Raw genomic sequence first — 20,088 nt, forward strand, 5'->3', positions numbered from 1 at the left:
ATTTTAGAATAGAGGTCTGTACCCTTCAATTCTGTAGATAAAGGAGGCATGTAGCTCCCAATTTTCTTGGCCTGGGGTACATGTATGATTGTTGAATGCAGGGAACATGATCCATAAATGCTGAGACTTTATTCAAAATTTAATTTGACCCAAATGATATTACTGGCTTTTTGGTGAAAACTTGCATGATAGGGTTGCTGGGTTTCCAACAAATACCGCATTTTTCGTCCTATAGGACGCACTTTCCCCCCTCCAAAAATGAAGGGGAAATGTGTGTGCGTCCTATGGGGCGAATGCAGGCTTTCGCTGAAGCCTGGAGAGCGAGAGGGGTTGGTGCGCACCGACCCCTCTCGTTCTCCAGGCTTCAGGAAGCTCTGCGCAACCCTTGGGAGACCGGCGCTCCCGAGGGCTGCGCAGGGCTGCCTGCAGTTCCGGGCTTTGCGCACCTCTGTGCAGCCCTCGGGAGCCCGGCGGGAAGTCGCACTGGTCTCCCAAGGGTTGCGCAGAGCTGCTTGCATTCTGAAGCCTGGGGCGCGCTGAAGAGCGCGCCCGGGTTTTGCGCAGCTCTCTGCAAGCCTGGGGAGACTGGCGCGACTTCCTGCTGGGCTCCCTAGGCTTGCAGATAGCAGGCTGTTCTGGGGGCTGGGGTGCGTCCTATGGGGCGGTACGCCCTATGGGGCGAAAAATACGGTACTAAAATCTGGATCCTCGCCAGTTCTTCTGTTCCTAAGGTAATATATTTAAAAACCAGGTGTAGCAAACTGCTTCCTTTGCCTGTAACCTATCACTTGGTTACCTTCAACTGCAATTGTAGCTTCTATTAAAAAAACCTTTTGAATTCTCAGAGGTAGCGATAGCCAACAAGTAATCTCTAAATGCTCCATCGTAATTATAGCAGCAATACAGTTGTGTCTCTTCTGGCTGAAGGTCAACTAGGTGAGTATCTTGTGCTTGGCTGAGAGGGAAATCTCTGTTGTGTTCTGCCTGCAACTCTTTGTACAAGGATTCTTTCAGGTCGCAGTGAGGGGGACCATTCAAGCATCCTGAGCCTGTTGGAGAAAAGGTAGGCTCTAAATGGAATCATACATCAAATATGCAAACTAAATCTTCCAAAGAGCTTGTATTGAGCAATGTTGGTTCTTCAATCCCTTTTTCAGAAGAGCTGCAAACTTGAAAGCCGAATGCGGTCGCTCTCCGTACTTCTACCTGGAGGGACTTCTCGTGTCGGGACACCACTGCAGGGGAGGCCCTTTCCTGTGCCATCACCACACAATAAGGTACATCTTTGGGTGGGGCATCCATCCTTGTTTCATTCCAGCTCTTTTCCAGAGCTACCTGTGCCAGAAGCAGATCTGCTCCATTGACAAGTAAGAGGCAGTTTCAGAGCTCTTGATCCATCAAGTGAACATCTGCAGTGCAGGATTGAGAGACACCTGCGTCTTGACTGCGCTGCTTTAGGTAACTGGATGTTTTTGCTCCTGTGTCTGGAGGGGAGGGCTGCTTAAGTCTCTTCCAGGTGCGTCTCAGTGACGCAAGAAATAGAATTTTGCAAGCCTTCAGGAAACTTAACGGCAAGTGAACTTCACATTCCACAATTCAGTGATCTTTTTCAGTACAATCCTTTTGGGCTGGCTTCTCCATTCCCCCCCCCCCCCTTGATCTCTTCACAGTTCTGTCCAAGAGCCCACCACACTCAGGTGAAGCCAGCTCTTCCTGCAGAAGTCAGGTCAGTAAGAAGAGCTGGGTTCCAAAAACATTTCTCTGGAATTGGTGGGAAAGGGCCGGGGACAAACTAATGAGTCCAGATTGCTTTTCACAGACCAGCAGAATGAACTTCCAGGCCCATGAATTCACACTTCGGAGGGACAAACAAAAAGGTGAGCATAAAGGCAGAGTTTGAAGACTGGAACCAGTCTCTCTGTTCTGCCCTGCAAATTAATGGCAGTCAACGTGGCACTCTGTGACTTAAACACATCTAGGTGAATACCCTTTGCTAATGGCAAGGGATAAAACCTCGATTGTGTTCTGTCTGCAACTTCATAATTCTTAAGGGTTTTCTTTTTTCCTTTGAGAACATTCTGTATTCAGAGTGTTCTCTCAGGTTTTGCTTTTCACCTTGTTGCATTGGCCAAAAAAAAGCAAAAGACGCTGGTGGTTGGCGCTCCTGGTTTCCAGGACGGGGTTCAAGCCCCTGCGGTGTCCCTGCTTACTTCCAATGCAACCTCTCTCTCTCTCTCTCTCTCTCTCTCCCCCTTAAGAACTAAATGAAGCGCAAAGTGCTCCTGTGATGCGTCACTGGTGTGTGGCTAAGACAAGGTGGATTACATGGATGCTTCCCATCCTAGCACTCCTTGCCATGGGGAGCAAACTGACTTCAAATTTACAGATTGTTCCCTATTGAAGGAGAATTACATGAAGATGATGTACAGATGGTACACAACACCAGTGCAGTTAGGGAAAATGTACAAAACTAGTTCAAATATATGTTGGAAGTGTAAGGAAAAGGAGGGGACATTTTATCATATGTGGTGGGATTGTAAGGTAATTAAAAAATTTTGGGAAATGATATACAATGAATTGAAGATAATGTTCCATTTAACATTTATTAAAAAGCCTGAAGCATTTTTATTAGGGATTGTAGGGAATGATCTGCCAAAAAAGCTGAAAAACACCTTCATGTATGCGACAATGGCTGCGAGAGTTCTGGTAGCACAAGGATGGAAGACTGAAGAAACCCCAGCTAAAGAATCATGGCAAGAAAAATTGATGGACTATGCAGAACTGGCAAAACTGACATATAAGCTACGGGACAAGGATAACTGTGACTTTAAAGATGAATGGGAACCCTTTACAAAGTATTTGAAGACAAAACAAAGCGAACTGGACTCCTTGGCTGGTTTTGAATAAACATTCACAAACTTTTTATTGATAATAATCAGCTAAATAGTTTGAGGATTTATACAACTGTGTAACATGCAGAAAACAGCATTTTTAGAGAAACCAAAGACTGGAACTGAGGGAAGTCGGGGTGGGGGTGAGTGGGTTCTGTGGGGGGAGGGAGGGAAAGGGAGGAAAAATGGGTGGGGGGAAATAAGGATATGTTTCTGGATAATATGTTTTGTTTTAATTTTGAATAAAAAGCTGTTTTTTTAAAAAAGAAAGACTACAGTTCCCAGAATCCTTTGGGGAAGCCATGTGTATAGGCCTAAATCAGCAACAAATTAATTACCATTATGTGACCCCTTCTCCTGCTGTGCCCTTGCCCAGCTCAGCCAGAGGAGGGAGCCTTCCACAAGGTGGCAGAAGGGGTGGGCAGAGCGCTGCCTCTTGCTTTTTCGCCACCAGAAGCGGGTGCTTTGCCCTGCCTCCTCAGTGGGCCGGCTCTGGTTATGTGGACCAGAAAGCCCGCAACTTACCTGGGGCTTGCATTCGGGGAATCACACCTAAAGCCAAAATCGCGTGTAGTCAAAACATACTGGGTGCAATGGCGTGCCAGCCTGCCAAAGTCTTTTCCCCGCAATCCTTTCAACCCCATTCTTTTAATTTAAAAAAATCACACACTAAAACCACCGCTGAGCGCAGAAAGCTGAAAGCGTGCAAGTTAAATGCACTTAAATTGCGGGATTGCTGTACTTGATACCAAAAGTGATTGGCGGAGTGACAAGTTTTGCTTTCGTGTTTATTGCTCTTCTGCGGAAAAACCAACAAAATAGATTAAAAACAAAAGGAAACCCCAACCCTCCACACATTGTTAGAGGGTCTCTTGCCCTCTAACATTCATAAGCGCCTTCCATGGTTCCAGTTACAGATAGGTAGCCGTGTTGGTCTGCCATAGTCAAAATAAAAAAATTCCTTCCAGTATCACCTTAAAGACCAACTAAGTTAGTTCTTGGTATGAGCTTTCGTGTGCATGCATCTTGTGTATCTGAAGAAGTGTGCATGCACACGAAAGCTCATACCAAGAACTAACTTAGTTGGTCTTTAAGCAGCTACTGGAAGGAATTTTTTTATTCATAAGCGCCTGTTTCTCGCCGCCGCCTCCTCTCCGACGCTGCTGCAGCTAAGGCTGGTGGATTCCGAAGGATCCCCCCACGTGGGCTGGCCGCTCCCCGGGATCCGCCCCCGGGGGGAGGAGGGGGAGGTGGCGATGGAAGGAGCGGCGGCGGCGGCGGCGGCGGCCGGAGGGAGCGCTGTGTCCCGGCCAGGCCTCGCCTTGTATCCGGCGGGAAAGAAGCAGCAGGAGGAGGGGGCGGGCTGGGCTCTCGGACGCCTGGGTCCCTTGGAGGGAGGCATCGCGGTCCCCCCCCTTCCTTGTTTCCAAGAGGGGCGGGCATTCCTGCTCGGGGCCTCCTTTCCTGGGGGGGGGGCAGTAGTTTCCCGGACCAGGTGGGGGGGGAGGGAGGGCAGCGCCGGGATCGCGGGCGAGAGCGAGGGGAGGGGGGATCAGGCCCCCGGCTGCCCCGGTGCGGCCTCATCCTGCCTGGCGGAAGCGGGACTCGCTTCTGCGTCAAGGCGCCTCTGGCAAGCGCCTTTCCGGAAAGAGGCAGGAGGGGCCAAGGCGCTGGAAATGGGTTTCCCCGCTTGCAGATCGAAAGGGGATTTAAATTAAAAGTGCGATTAGGATCCGGCAGGTTGAGCCCTCTTGCTGGGGGGGGGGCGGGGGCCGGAATCCCTGGTCACTTGCCCGGGTGTTGCTGAAGGGACTCTAAGCGCAGACCCACCACATGCATTTGAATGAATTGCGCGTGTGCTAAGTTGCATTTCCCGAGCTGCTGGGAAATCAAGGTGGTGGGTTGCTAGGGTTTCACCCGCAAAGTATTAGGGGCACTTTGTAGCTTTGTGAGGGGTAAGCTGCAGGGCCCAGGATTCTTTGTGAGGAGAGAAATCGGGATAAGTTGCCCTTTAATGCAAATAGGACAGAATGGTGACTGAGTGGGGTGAAAGGAAAGAGGTAGGAAGGCCTTGAATGAAATCCACATGACCTGGGCCCCCTCCTGTTCTAGTTATAACACATCTCCCCCTGTTTCCCTGATACACCCCCCCTCTAAAAATAGTAAGCGAAAGAGATCGGCACAAAATTGGCCCCCCTCTACCCTCCACCCTGCAATTTGAACATTGGTCTTGAGTTTTCTCCCATCCACAGTCATGGAGAAGCAGAGATTCCAATCCGTATCAGAGCTCCGCAGTAAAAAACCAGGGACTAGAAGCTCTCCCAGAAATATTAAACACAGAATACAAAGGTGACTTTGAGAGTGTCTCTTGTTGGAAAGGTGGGCAGTGTGTGCCTGCGTGTGTGTGGGGGGGTGTTATTGTACGTTTTATGCTCCTTATCGCTACCCCCAACATCAGTGAGCTGAGGATCCCTTTCCCATCGTCATCATTGGCCCAGATTGCGCTGGGCTCCCTGGCCCCTGACCCTGAGCCCCGCAAAGAAGGGATCAGCAAGGAATTGGATGTGACGGAGGACATCTTGCATGTGTGAGTATTGGCCAGGCGCCCCCTTCTTCAAGAGGCAAGGTGTGTTGGCAGTCAGGGCAAATGGTGGGCTCTGAGTCCTGGGTGCAGCCTGCTGGAAGGTCTCCTGCACAAGCTGCAGGAGGATGAGAGACAAGGTGGCGCTGCAATGGATGGCATGTTGGACTTGTACCAGGGTTTAAACAACAACAGTTTTATTATTTGTACCCCGCCCATCTGACCAGGTTGCCCCAGCCACTCTGGGCAGCTTCCAATAGATATAAAAATATAAAACATTTAAAACTTCCCTATACAGGGCTGCTTTTAGATATCTTCTAGAAGTTGTTTACAGTGGTGCCCCGCAAGACGAATGCCTCGCAAGACGAAAAAACCGCTAGACGAAAGGGTTTTCCGTTTTTTGATGCGCTTCGCAAGACGAATTTCCCTATGGGCTTGCTTTGCAAGACGAAAACGTCTTGCGATTTTTTTCGGCCCCCCTTTTTCTAAGCTGCTAAGCCGCTAATAGCCTTTTAGCTGCTAAGCCGCTAAGCCTTTAATAGCCGCTAAACCGCCAATAGCGCTAATCCACTAAGCCGCTAATAGGGTTGCTTTGCAAGACGAAAAGACCGCTAGACGAAGAGACTTGCGGAACGGATTTATTTCGTCTTGCGAGGCACCACTGTATTATCTTCTTGACATCTGATGGGAGGACGTTTCACAGGGCGGGTGCCACCACCAAGGAGGCCCTCTGCCTGGATCTCTGTAACCTCATTTCTCACAGGAGGGAACTGCCAGGAGGCCCTTGGAGCTGAACCCTTTTGAATGAGTCTGCTTCTTGGCCTGGCCTACCCTGCAGGGCTGTTTTGAGCATAACTTGGAGGAAGAGTGGGGTGGAAGTAAAAGAAAGAGGTGTGCTGAGCAAGACCTGCGTTTGGATCCGTGTGCTTCTGCTTCCTGGGGAACGGAGGAATCTGCCTACCATCCATTCAGCACAGGACCACCTGCACTTTTTCAGGGGGACAGACAGGCGTAGCTCCCAGACCGACCAGGGATTGACCATCTGCATGCAAAGTGGCTGCTCTCCCACTGAGCTGGGGCCCTTCTGCACCCCGACCTTCTGTTGTCTCCCCTTGCTGACTTAGCTGCCAAAATCACTCATCTCTCACAGCACTCCCATAACATGATGCTCCTCCCTCGGATGCATCACAAACGCCTTGCTCTTTCCTTCAGAGCCCTCTGTGGCCATGCTCTCCCATCCTTAGGACAGCATTCTTGTATCCCGAGACATCTCTGCCTGTGATCTTCGCTCCTCAACCTCTAGACGTCTCCTTTTCCCCGAAACAACTCTGCCTTTTCCTCCCTGGTGCCCCATATGCCTGGTACCACTTCTCAGAACCCCTCTGTGCATCCTCCTCACTTATTTCCTTCAAGCCCTCCCTCCCATCACCTTTCCCATGAAGCCCTTGGAGCAGGGACACTGCAGCAGCCAGGCCTCTAACTAAAGCTCAGCACTTGTCAGTCAAATCATCGCCTCCTTCGCCTGCCCCCACGTCCCTCTCCTTCCCCGTTTTAGCCAAGTTTTAAACTGTAAGCCTGTCAGGGCAGAGATCTATCGCCTTGTATTTTCTGCAAAGTGCTATACAAGCTGATGATACTATATAGAGGAGGAGGATAATAAGAATAATTCATTCCTCTCTGTTGAGTACTTTGCATTCAGGTGGTGGTATGATAAGAATAAATTAATTAAGTGGAACAGTATATTTTCTGGCATCCAAATGTATTGGACCAGGTGCCCAGTGTCTGCCAAGAGTAAAAGGGGAGCTCAAGGACTGGAATAGAATGAGGATATTGGCAGAAGGAGTGGCATGTTCATTGGACTCTTAAGTGTAGTGCAAGTGTTGAAGTTTTATGTTTCAGTCTACACAAAATACATTTTTTTAATTTTTTTGCAGTCGATGGAGAGCAGATGAAGCCCGGATTCTGCGTGTGTCCATCAGCTCCTTCCTGGAGCATCTCTCCTTGGTGGTGGAAACGATGGACCTCTTTGGGCCTCCTGTGGCTTGATAGATGGTTGCAACAGGAAGCTTCCCCATAGTCTTGGCTGGACTCTGGACTTGCCCATGGGCTACTGATGTCAGAGGAGGCGCTGAACATGCCATCCTTAGAGCCAAGATGTTGCTTTGTGTTCTGGAGCCAGCAGAGAACTCTTTGGTCTCGGATACTCTTGGACATTGATAGATTTTGGGTGCTGAGAAGCAGGCAAGCCTGGGACTGCCTTGATATAAGACAATGTACATAGAATCTGGAGCTTTAATAAATTGTCCAGTGTGCTTTATAGTCTGCATGTGTTAACTGATTATATATATTTGAGCCGGCTCACCATATTGATTAATCAATTACACAAGCACAAGCAAAATCTTAATCAGAGTGTTTCTGCAGGTGTTGCTGGACTCCAGTTCCCTTCAGCCCCATCCAGCATGGCCGAGGGACAGGGCTAATGGGAGTTGTAGTCCTTGCAGCATCTCGAGAGACACAGGTTCCCCATCCCCATTGCTGCTTCTCTCTGTCTCTCTTGCCACTGGGGGAAAGCAGCTAATAACTGGCAGTGAGGAAAGGAGGGGGCCAAGTGGCAGAGGACCCAAAACGGATGGCATGGCCTTGAAGTCCTATTTATATAGCAAGATTTGCCTTTTTTCCTTTCTTTCTTTCTGGCAGGGCTCCTACTTGTTAAACAGCAAGCAAAACGTCCCCACCTCTGTCGCCACCTTTGCATTCTGGTGAAAGAGGAAACGAAAATGACTGATTACTTGTCTCTCCATTGCTCCAATGGTTTGTAAAGCCCCATCCCGGTGGGGAACAAATGGTGCAAAAACACTTGTGTACCATTTTGGCTAGCTAAATAAATAAATCCTGAAATCTCCATCGTAATTGCTTATAAACAGGGACCTGTGGCTCACATTTTTTGGTTTTGGGGGGGATCTGAACCCCAATATTCAATCTTTGACCATGGTCTCTTTTTTGACAGCCACTGCCAGAATGGAAATAGCTGCCAGGTGGGAAATGGGGGGAGGCTCTCCCTTTACGATCTTGGTTTTACCCAGGTATGGGACATGGCATTATCTGGGAGTTTGAATCAACGCAGCAGCATGATGATAAATGGGCAGGGTAAGAAGGATAAATTTCTGAGTACATGGTAATAGTTCATTGATTATATCAACAAATTGGCACAGTCGCTATGACCACCTGCCATGGGTGTAGCCAGGATTTATTTTAGGGGAGGCAAGTGAGGGTTGCCATACAGTGGTACCTCGGGTTAAGTACTTAATTCGTTCTGGAGGCCCGTACTTAACCTGAAACTGTTCTTAACCTGAAGCACCATTTTAGCTAATGGGGCCTCCTGCTGCTGCCATGCTGCTGGAGCATGATTTCTGTTCTCATCCTGAAGCAAAGTTCTTAATCAGAGGTACTATTTCTGGGTTAGCGGAGTCTGTAACCTGAAGCGTATGTAACCCAAGGTACCACTGTATTTCAAAGAACAAAAAAGAGGACGCCATGAAGATTCTCATTTTAAATACTCCTACTATACGTAGGCTTTAGAAGCTGTGATATATTGCTGAGGGGGGCACGAGAAGAGATGGGGAAAGCAAGTTTTCAATCACCAGTCTTGTCTAGGACTCATCCAGGAAGTATAGCCAGAGACATTTTGGCAAATTTAAAAAATGTTACCCCTGAAAAAGAGGATGTGTCCTGGAAAAAGAGGACACACGGCAAACGGGGGAGGGGGCAGAAATGAGTTACCTGCGACACAATTGGTCAGTTAAGTATATTTTTATTTACTTGATTGAGGCAGCAGTTCCCCCCTCCAAACCCCCGGCCACACCACCTGCAACCAGGGGCGGAGGAAGGGGGTGCAGTAGGTATGGGGCTGTCCCGGGTGTCCCCACTGAGGGGGGTGACTATGCCGGGCGGCACTCACCCAAGGCTCTGCGCTGCCCAGTTTGCCTGCTGCCTCCCCCCCCCAAACTGTAGGGCGACTGAGTGGGAGGAGGCAGACAGACTCTGGAGGCCCCACGGTGCGCCCCACACCTATGGGCTGCTCACCCCACGCTCGTCCCACCCCTATGGGCAGCTTGCGCCCCAGGTGTCCGAGTGGCTTTCTCCGCCACTGACTGTCCCTGGCAATAATACTGGTTTTAGCCCTCTCACTGGTCAGAGCTGAAGTTGTTATTTACAACTTTAAAAAGAGATACAACAAATTTTCACTTGTGTTCCTTGCTGCAAAAGGTGGGCTAGGCACCTGTGAGCTGAAGATGCCTTTCGCATCATCATCATTGGCCCAGATTGCACTGGGCTCTCTGGCCCCTGACCCTGAGCCCCGCAAAGAAGGGATCAGCAAGGAACTCGATGTGACAGAGGACATCTTGCATGTGTATTGGCCAGGCGCCCCCTTATACAAGAGGCAAGGTGTGTTGGCAATCGGGACACATTTTGGGCTCTGAGTCCAGCCTGCTGGAAGGTCTCCTGCACAAGCATGGGGCCTCCAGAGTCTGCCTGCCTCCTCCCACTCAGTCGCCCTACAGCTGGGGGGGAGGCAGTGGGTGGACCCTTTGGACAGCACAGAGCCTTGGGCCCTGTGCTGAGTGTCGCCCGATAATCCCCCCCCCCAGTGGTGACACCTGGCGCAGCCCCATACCTAGCACACCCCCTTTCCTCCATCCCTGGTTGCAGGTGGGGTGGCCGGGGGTTCGGGGGGGGGACGGACTGCCGCCCCAATCAAATAAATAAATAAATAAACTTAACTGACCAACTGTGTCGCAGGTAACTCATTTCTGCCCCCTCCCCCGGTTGCCATTTGTCCTCTTTTTCCAGGACACATCCTCTTTTTCAGGGGTAACATTTTAAAAATTTGCCCAAATGTCTCTGGCTATACTTTTTGGATGAGTCCTAGACAAGACTGGTGATTGAAGACTTGCTTACCCCTTGTCTTCCCCTGCCCCCCTGAGCAATATATCACCGCTTCTATAGCCTACATATAGTAGGAGTATTTAAAATGAGAATCTTCATAGTGTCCTCTTTTTTGCTCTTCAAAATATGGCAACCCTAATTCCCCCCCCCCCAAATAAATAAATCCAGGCTACACCCATGGCAGGTGGTCATAGCGACAGTGCCAATTTGTTGATATAATCAATGAACAATTGCCATGTACAGTGGTACCTCGCAAGACGAATGCCTTGCAAGACGAAAAACGCGCAAGACGAAAGAGTTTTCTGTTTTTTGAGTCGTTCCGCAAGACGAATTTCCCTATGGGCTTGCTTCACAAGACGAAACGTCTTGCGAGTTCTTGTGAGTTTGTTTCCTTTTTCTTAAAGCCGCTAAGCCATTAATAGCCGCTAAGCCGTTAATAGCCGCTAAGCCGTTAATAGCCGCTAAGCCGCTAATAGCCGTGCTTCGCAAGACGAAAAAACCGCAAGACGAAGAGACTCGTGGAACGGATTAATTTCGTCTTGTGAGGCACCACTGTACTTAGAAATTTATCCTTCTTACCCTGCCCATTTATCATCTCATTGCTGTGCTGATTTAAACTCCCAGATAGTGCCATGTCCCATGTACCTGGAAAAACCAAGATCGTAAAGTGAGGGCCTCCCCACATTTCCCACCTGACAGCTATTTCCATTCTGGCAGTGGCTGTCAAAAAAGAGACATGGTCAAAGAAGGAATATTGGGGTGTTTTTATCCCCGCCCCCCACCTAGAACCAAAAAATGTGAGCCACGGATTCCTGTTTATAACCAATTACGATGGAGATTTAGTTATTTATTTATTTATTTGTTTGTTTAGCTAGCTCGCTAGCCAAAATGGTACACAAGTGTTTTTACACCATTTGTTCCCTACTGGGATGGCGATTTGCAAGTGCAATAGAGAGACAAGTAACCAGTCATTTTTATTTCCTCTTATTGGCAGGCCTGTTCACACAACATGTGCATGGTTGGTCCTTAATGCAGGAGCCGGGAAGCTGTGACCCTCCAGACGTTGGAGGCCAACTCCCATCATCAGCCCCAGGCAGCAGGGATGTGGTTTTGTTCCCACAATGTTCGTTGCGGGACCCTGTAACATGAGAGGATGAACTGCTTGTGTGAATCAGCTGTCTGGGGTTTAAGTTCATATATGAGACCTGCTAAAACAAAGGAAAGACTGTTAATTATGTAAGCAGGGCGTGCATTGTTTTAGAAAATGTTAAAGAGAAAACATTAGACACTTTATAATGAAAATAAAAACCCTCTCCATAATTTCGCTTCTCTTCATTTACCTGTTGAATGTGCAAACAGATTTCATTGAGGGGAAACTATTGCATTTGAGGCGTGGTAAAAGTCCATTCACAGGTGAAACTTATTGCTGGGCGTTTCAGTGATCTGGTGATGAATATTTGTGTGTGTACCAAAAGACGCTGGTGGTTGGCGCTCCTGGTTTCCAGGACGGCGTTCAAGCCTGGTGCGCAGCGTAGATTAATAATGCAGAGTTTTTAAGTGAAAGAAAGCTTTGCTGAGTTAAAATAAACTTCTTCATAAACAACATGCTTCCAAACAGTTTGACTGAGATTCCATACTGACTCTGCTCACCACTGAGGAGGACAGACTCTCACTGAAATCTTACAGAGAGCAGAGAGAGAAAATGGCTGCTCTTATAAGGAGAATGAGTCACATGCCAGAGTGACTCCACAGTTAGCAGTCAGGCCTGAATACAGTGGTGCCTCGCAAGACGAAAAGAATCCATTCTGTGATTCTCTTCGTCTAGCGGTTTTTTCGTCTTGCGAAGCAAGCCCATTGACGGATTAGCGCTATTAGCGGCTTTTAGCGGCTTATCTGCTGATAGGATCAGCTGATAAGCAGCTTAGGGCTTAGAAAAAGGGGGGGGGGGAGGAAAAAAAAAACAGCAGGAACTCGCAAGACATTGTCGTCTTGCAAAGCAAGCCCATAGGAAATTCGTTTTGCGAAGCACCTCCAAAACGGAAAACTTTCGTCTAGCGAGTTTTCCGTCTTGCGAGGCATTCGTCTTGCGGGGCACCACTGTAACTTGACTAGGCCCAAATGACTGTGCAGTCCCAGCACTTCCCAGCCTGCTTTGCTGCTTCTGCTCTCGTGTGTCTTTGGCACATGACAAAGCCCCTGCCATGTCCCTGCTTACTTCCAATGCAACCTCTCTCTCTCTCTCTCTCTCTCCCCCCCCCAAGAACCAAATCAAGCCAAGTGCTCCTCTGATGTATCACTGGGTTGCGTCTAAGACAAGGTGGATTACATGGATGCTTCCCATCCTAGCACTCCTTGCCATAGGGAACAAAATATTTACTTCTGTCTCTTAATTTTGCATTGTTTGTTTAGGAAGTAACCTAAACATACAAACAAACAGGTCCTACTTAATTTAATAAGACATCTGCAATGCATTTCGGCTGCTGAGGAACACTTTCCGAAGTTAGCTAGATTGCTTCTCCCTCTAAATATCTAATTTATCTAATTTATGTAGGTGGTGTGACTTCAGACATGACTTCCATGCCATCATAGAGCCAAATGCACTGGGAATGACAAATTATAACTGGACCTTACTGGCTTTGCTTCTCTACAGTTTATTAAAATGTGACAGGGCTGCTGAGAGTGTGGAGCAATCAAAGATGATTTGCGCACAGCCTCCAGCCTATAGGTCAACACCACTTGTGCCATCCCAGTTCTCAAGGAACTATAGGAATCAGGGCTGCTGCAATCTTTCATCAGCCTTGTAGCAGATTAATCAACTAAAGCATTAGTTGAACAATAGCTGGGAGCATGATTTTAACTGAAGGAGGCAAATTTCAACTGGGCTGAGATGGGAGGGCAGATTACAGTGGTGCCCCGCAAGACGAACGCCTCGCGAGACGAAAAACTTGCAAGACGAAAGGTTTTTTCGTTTTCGAGTTGCTTCGCAAGACGAATTTCCCTATGGGCTTGCTTCGCAAAACGAAGCTTGCCCCCGCACCCCGGACCTCTTTTGAAGCAAGGGGCGGCGGGGAGAAGATCGCTTCTCCCCGTTGCCAGCCCCGCAATCTCCGGGGACAGAGGGGAAGGCGCGCGCGCCTTCCCCTCTCTCCCCGGACCCCTTTTGAACCAAGGGGCGGCAACGGGGAGAAGCGATTCTCCCCGCTGCCCCTTCCCTTGCTTTAAAACAGGTCCCCTCTGTCCCCGGACGGTCTCCATAGGAACGCATTGATTGATTTTCAATGCATTCCTATGGGAAACCGTGCTTTGCAAGACGAAAAACTCGCAAGAAGAAAAAACTTGCGGAACGAATTAATTTCGTCTTGCGAGGCACCACTGTATTTATTTTTTGAGGCCATTTTGGCTTTGTTGTGGCCTTTGTGCAAAGAGGTACCGGTACTTTCTGCAAAGAGCCTATCTCTAAAACATACATGGGAACCTGAGCACACATCTTCTTTTTTTATATAAATTTTTTTATTGGTTTTACAATTTTTTTTAAAACAATACAAATATATAAAAAGACATACAAACACGTATAGTTTCATAACCTTTTTTTCATAAACCTTGTTTCTCAGACTCCCCCATACCTCCCCTTTCTGCATCCCAATGTCCAAAGTTTTTTAGCAACTTCTAAATATTTCTGTCAAGCCTCTGTCCTCTTAATCTTTCCTTCAATCTAGTCTTATATCACTGTAACCCTTTCTTTCGAACCTGAACACACATCTTCACCCAGGATCCTAAGCACCTCATTTTGGCACTGGATGTAAACACACACCAACCACAGGTGGTGCCAGGACAGAGCACTTCCCATGGGGGAGAGGGAGAAGCGCAGGCTGCAATGCCAGAGTGGGAAACTGCTCTGAGTCTGGCACCATGGACCCAAAAGTGGCCAGGCCATTTCTGACAGGTAGCTGAGTCCATCCACTGCCCACCTGTCAATCACCTGTTTCAGCCTGCGCAGATTGGCTCTCTCTGTGTTATGTGAATACCAGCACCAGCACCATGCCTGATGGGTGGGCACTGGTGATGTTTCAAGGGTCCCTGAGGATGTGTCTCCAGTTTCTATGACACTTGGGGGCTTTTCTAAGTAACGTTTTTTCTCCTAGCCTCCTGAGCTGCTCTTGAGTGTGTCCTGGATCAGGTGGCCATTCCAGGTGCAGTGGGAAAGTATCCCTCACCTCCCCACTCCGAACCCCCCAGTGCAAAGTTACTCGAGAGCAGTATAGGATGGTTTGCCAAGTTACCTTACTTTCCTCAGTGCCTCAAAGGGACAGTAAAAGGCAGACAACTACCCAACTAAGAAATCTCCAAGGGTTTGATAACTAACAAAAATGGCAACATTGTTAGATAATATCACCATGCTTGTTTGTTTGCTGTAGACCTGCTACCTGGCGTGCCCACCCCACCCCTCAAGAATTAATATCTAACTTCCTCACATAAAGGGCACCCTGACCCGACCTGTTCTCTGCTTTCCCATAGTTCTAGGAGACCTGAAAGGCTTTGCAGATACAGATGTACCTTTGCTCTTGTTTGCCAGATTTTCAGAGGAAATGGTGGTTGGTTTTTTCCTTTTCTTTTCATTTAATGCTTTGTCCCTGGAGGGAGTTTTTGTTCACTGAATATTACCAACATGGCTTTTTGGTAACCTAATTAGCAGTATCTGCATTCAGCTAACTTCCTGCTTCATTGTTTTCAAAAGCACCAGATATCTGCCTAACAATGCAACATTGATTTCTCTTCTTTTCTTCCCCTCCCCATCTTCCTTCTGAACATCAATACAGGATGAAGAGTTATTTAAGATCTGAAAGATCACACCCAGCATTTTAAATTCTGTAGGGGACCATCACACAGTATCCAGTATTTCAGGGATGAAAATGAGACACCCTTTTAAGTCCCCCCCCCAAAAAAAACCCTTCACTGTCTGAGCACCCCATTGCCAAAGATTGGATACAGCTTTTCATTAAAAAAAGTTCAAGACTGTTTGCACTTCCCTCCCGCTTTCTTCCCGCCTAGGGCAGCCTTGTCCTCTGCCTGCCCCTCAGAGCCGGCTTGTCCTGTGGGGCTGGGCTTTGGTGGCTATGGCCTCCTCGCCTGCTCTCCAGCAGCCACTACAAGCTGCCCAAAGGAGGAGGCCAGCAGGGGCGGAGGGGCCGCAGGATGCTCCCTCACAGCTGTCACGGCCACCACGGCCATTGCTTGGGCCAAGCACCGCTCAGCCTTCTCCTCCAGCTCAGCAGCGACAACACTGGCAGGGGAAACAGCGACATTCTGGGATCAGATCGGAAGCCAGGATGGCTTTTGTAATTTCGGGACTGTCCCTGGAAAATAGGGACACTTGGATGGAAAGCTACTGCATTGGGCTGTTGCTGGTTCTAGGCCAGCCCCTCGCGTCCCTGATAGTATGTTCTTCTTCACTTGTTGGTTGCCTGCCTGTAGCAAGTGGAGTTTGAGGACTTGTTTATAGGGCGACAAGGAAATAAATGCTTCTAAGCAGTGGCGTAGTGTGGGTTGTCAGCACCCGGGGCAAGGCAAGTAATTTGCGCCCCCTAACCCATGGATTTGCGCCCCCTAACCCTAACCCCCAGATGTTGCGCCCAGTGCGGCCAGCCCCCCCTGCACCCCCACGCTACGCCACTGCTTCTAAGGAATGAATGGCTGCCCTGCATGCACAAACAAGCATGGCACAGATGCCTTGCCACAGACAAAATGATAATGCCAACCCAACCTGATGCGCGTGTTTTCCCCTCCACAAGATGTGGAGCCTCATCTTGCATTCAGCTGAGAGACATCAAGCGGCACGAATCCGCCTGAATGAACTGAGCTGCGGTCACTGCCTGCTTCTGGCCTGGAGACACTCTGTTTGGGGGGCCAGGGGGGGAAAGGGTTATCAAGGACACCCAGGTGAACGACCACCGGGCGGAAAACACGTTTTGGTGGCCTTGTTCTGAGAGCTCGAACCTATGCAACATTTCTTGGCCTGAGCACTAAGCAGAATAGTCCGCGTGTTGCACGAGGGAGGGAGGGGAGTCACCAGGATCACCCCGTGGAATTACTCGCCCCCCGCCCGCTTTTCTTAATGTGCAACAACCCGGATTCCCACTAGATGGCAGCAGACAGCAGCACAAATGGGCCTAGAAAGGGCGTGGCGAGGCTGAATGCTCAGCAAGGCTGGTGATGGGCGATGGGGGGGGGGCAGTTCATCTGTCCTTCCTACCCGCCTCTTTCATTTCAGCCGCGCCCTCCTCTGCGTCTCTCGTCCGTCCTGCCGCTTCCCGAAGCTCGTTTACAAAGAATGAAATAATTCAATCTGCGAGCAGCTGAGAGAGAGAGAGAGATGGAGAGGGCGAGCAGGAGCTGAGGGAGATTTGCAAATCTAGGGGAGAAGCAAGAGGGACAGAAAAGGGAGGGGGAAGAAAGAAGGCACCGGTGCAGCGTGGGCGGAATTGGGCGCGGAGGGTCGCGGGGTTGCTATGAGATGCTGCAGCCAACGCTAGTGGCGCCTGGTGCCTCCTGGGGTGGCGTGGCGGGAGGCCAACAGTAGGTGGCGCCAGAGACAATGGCAGGCAGAGCCAACTCGTTCTAGCTTTGCCCCCACTGTCCTGCCTACTGAGTAAAGGTAAAGGGACCCCTGACCATTAGGTCCAGTTGCAGACGACTCTGGGGTTGCGGCGCTCATCTCGCTTTACTGGCCGAGAGAGCCGGCGTACAGCTTCCGGGTCATGTGGCCAGCATGACTAAGCTGCTTCTGGCGAACCAGAGAAGCGCACAGAAATGCCGTTTACCTTCCCGCCGGAGCGGTACCTATTTATCTACTTGCACTTTGACGTGCTTTTGAACTGCTAAGTTGGCAGGAGCTGGGACTGAGCAACGGGAGCTCACCCCGTTGTGGGGATTCGAACCGCTGACCTTCTGATCGGCAAGTCCTAGGCTCTGTGGTTTAACCCACAGCGCCACCCGCGTCCCTACTGAGTACCGCAAGGGAAATCTTGAGATGGAGGAGGGGTGTTGGTCCACTGGTGTGGGCTGACCCCACGCATACAAAATGCAAAAACACAGGCGCGGAGTGCAGAGCTGATGGAGGGCCAAGGACTGCTCCCTCCTGCCGCCTCCTCCAGCATCTTTCCCTGTTTGCTGCCGCCTTGACTAGCAGTGGGGCAGGCTGAGAAAACGTGCTCGTGGTTTCCCCAACCCAAGTCCCAGGATGTTACATCCATAGGGTTTGGGGCAATAGGGGGCCACTGTGTGCCCCAGTCACCAGGCCTTCCCTTCCCTTCAGTTACTTCTGGAAGGGCAGCAATGAGGAAGACCTGTGTGTTGTTGAAGGAGGGGGTCAGTCCCTTCTGCCTGCCATCCCATGTGGTTGGGAGCAGAATTCATTTTCACCTAAGGCAGCACTACAGCTTAGCTGACCCAGCCCTGGAACAGACTCTGTAGCCACATGCAAGGGATGGATTAAGGACTCGTTCCACCAGGCAGGTGGTCCAATTTCAGTTTCCCCACAATCTACATATAGCACTCACTCTGCCCCAACCCAATGCAAGACCTTGAAGGAAACTGAGTGGAAGGTGTTAGGTTGTATTTATTTTTACCAGTGTTCAAATTTATAATATGCTGTTCTACATAATTTTCACAAGGCAGCTCACAGCTCAGATATGAACAGCCATGCATTTAAATTACAAAGATAATACAGTTTAAATATTTCCTTTTCAATGAGGGGGAAAGAGAGAGAGAGAATAACTACATTGTGCCCTGTCTCATCCTATATTCCATTGTTTAGATGGGGGTAAGTGTGGGAATGGTTCCTTTGTGAAAAGGAGGAGGGTTTGCTACTCACCTCCCAAATCCAGTATCTCTGGGCACCACATATTTTGATGTGCTGATGCTCAGGGGATGCAGGCCAGGCTTGTACTCCTCCTGCAACTGCTCCGAGGGTTGCCTGCTTCTCTCCTCTTGAGTCAGTGCAGCTGCAGCCAGAGCCGGGAGGCACTGGAAATCTCTGGGACTTTTCTAAGCAATTGGACCTGTCAGGTTGGATTAGTTGCTGACACTGGCCAGGCTGATGCACCCACAAGGCAGACAGAGAGAGACCCAGCTGGGCAGAGTCACTCCCCATCAGCCGAAGACAGCTTGTCCCAGGATTGGAGTTGGCATGCTGTAAAATACCATGCCAAGCCATAGCTGGAAGACGGCAGTCGCCCTCCTAGGCTGTGGGGGCACAGCGGAGGTTTCCTGGGGTGCGGTAGAGTCGCACAGCAACAGACATGCGTTGTGTCATGTGTCATGTAGCAGAACCTGTGTGAACTGAATGGTGATAGTCCTCATGAGGACAGGTGAGTTTCCAGGTGATGGAGCTCACATGCCGGATGGGGGTGCTTTTCCCTCTCGGGACTAATTCTGCCATCCCTAGTTATACCTGATCAGTTACACCTGATCAGGAAATGTGGGTGTAAGTCAGATATGCTTCCCAGCACAGATTTCGGGTTTAGAAAAGTGCAAAGTGCTTCCTTTTTTTTTTGGTGGGAACATGCCTCAAACCATTAGAAAATGATATAAAAACAACAAAACACAGTAAAACATGCAGCCTGGTGTGTGTCTGAATAAGCCTGCCCAAACAAATGTTTTCAGCTGACTATTAAAGGCGATACAGTGATGGCACCTGCCTGGTGGCCGTGCTTCCCTTGAGGTCATGGTGTTAACACCAGGCAGTTGGATAAGACTTCTGTGAAACATATGTTTTTACAATATTCTATGCTTACTAAGTTTTGAGAGAAAACATTGGATTGGATAAACATGACTGTGCGGAAAAAGGTAAAATTTTCAGAGGAAAGTGTTCTTTTTGAATTACGTACCTACTGTATGGAATTTGACAACTGGACAATGTAAATGGATTCTCCGTGCCCTTGCTATGGCCAAAGGACTGATATGGATGCACTGGAAAGATAAATCTAAGGCTCCCGGGTTCAGCCAATGGATTGACATTGTGACAACACTTGCAAGTTATGAATGGATTGCTTATGTGTATGGACAATATTTGGAACGCATTTATAAAAAATATAGTAGGTTATAAATATCAATATATGTATTTGGATAATAACAACATTTATATACCTGTACTGGCACCTAATATTCTAGGGGGGAAAAGCACTGCCTATGTGTTAGACAAGCAAATATGGAATTGTAGTTGTTTGCATTTATAGTGATATAATATACATTTCCTCCTCCCCCCCCTTTATGCACCTTTTATTTTTATTTAATTTTGTTCAATTGGAATAAAAAGCAAATTTAAAAAAACCAGGCAATTGATAGGTGAGCAACTCTACCCACTTGTCAAAGTGGTCCATGTGGTGGAGGATCTGGCCCACTGGCCAGATCAGGCCCTCCCTGACTCATAGCAGGATATTCAATGGCCACTTATCTCTGCTTTTCATTCCGCTTTTATGATAGCGAATAGTGCCCATTTACTCCTTCTCTGAGATAACGCGGCATGACCCATCGGCCTGTGCAGGCTATGATGTACTGCTGTATGTCAACGGAACAATCTAGCCGTTTCCCACTGAAACCGCTTCACACAGGCTTTCCAGTGTGGTTGTCATGCTATGTTCACCAGCTGAGAAGGTTGGCTGGCTCTGTATA

The 20,088-nt window shown here is 49.0% G+C and overlaps 1 protein-coding gene and 3 long non-coding RNA genes across 7 annotated transcripts; 3 read left to right on the forward strand and 1 right to left on the reverse strand.

Annotated features, from left to right (window-relative positions):
* Positions 1–697: 697 nt before the first annotated feature.
* LOC309522463 lies at positions 698–3,021 on the forward strand. Of its 4 annotated transcripts, none has more exons than XR_014215101.1 (4): positions 698–1,277; positions 1,671–1,726; positions 1,820–1,894; positions 2,278–3,021. It is a non-coding gene; the product is annotated as an uncharacterized lncRNA (long non-coding RNA). The 4 variants fall into 4 exon arrangements; XR_014215103.1 differs by lacking the exon at positions 2,278–3,021 and having other exon boundaries at positions 698–1,063; positions 1,158–1,277; positions 1,820–2,248; XR_014215104.1 differs by lacking the exon at positions 2,278–3,021 and adding an exon at positions 1,517–1,571 and having other exon boundaries at positions 1,820–1,955.
* Positions 3,022–4,015: 994 nt separating this feature from the next.
* Positions 4,016–7,789, forward strand: LOC309522461 (EKC/KEOPS complex subunit LAGE3-like). The gene is made up of 3 exons (XM_082205745.1): positions 4,016–4,215; positions 5,350–5,478; positions 7,407–7,789. Exons 1-3 carry the CDS (start codon positions 4,148–4,150, stop codon positions 7,516–7,518), a joined length of 309 nt encoding a protein of 102 aa, XP_082061871.1. The 5' UTR covers positions 4,016–4,147; the 3' UTR covers positions 7,519–7,789.
* A 2,630-nt stretch (positions 7,790–10,419) lies between these two features.
* On the forward strand, positions 10,420–12,022 carry LOC309522465. Its single transcript, XR_014215106.1, has 2 exons — positions 10,420–10,664; positions 10,982–12,022. It is a non-coding gene; the product is annotated as an uncharacterized lncRNA (long non-coding RNA).
* LOC309522466 lies at positions 11,235–12,178 on the reverse strand. The gene is made up of 2 exons (XR_014215107.1): positions 11,760–12,178; positions 11,235–11,624 (listed from the first exon to the last, which is right to left on the reverse strand). It is a non-coding gene; the product is annotated as an uncharacterized lncRNA (long non-coding RNA).
* Positions 12,179–20,088: the final 7,910 nt, after the last annotated feature.

This window comes from Podarcis vaucheri, assembly GCF_965113315.1.
Source record: "Podarcis vaucheri genome assembly, chromosome: 17".
NCBI lineage: Eukaryota > Metazoa > Chordata > Lepidosauria > Squamata > Lacertidae > Podarcis > Podarcis vaucheri.

Bases quoted from the DNA above. Each gene is read 5' to 3' on its own strand.
- LOC309522461 (XM_082205745.1), top strand. From the start codon at position 4,148: ATGGAAGGAGCGGCGGCGGCGGCGGCGGCGGCCGGAGGGAGCGCTGTG. The intron at 4,216-5,349 runs GTATCCGGCGGG...CCCCAACATCAG, and splicing joins TCCCGGCCAGGCCTCGCCTT to TGAGCTGAGGATCCCTTTCC. The intron at 5,479-7,406 runs GTGAGTATTGGC...ATTTTTTTGCAG, and splicing joins ACGGAGGACATCTTGCATGT to TCGATGGAGAGCAGATGAAG.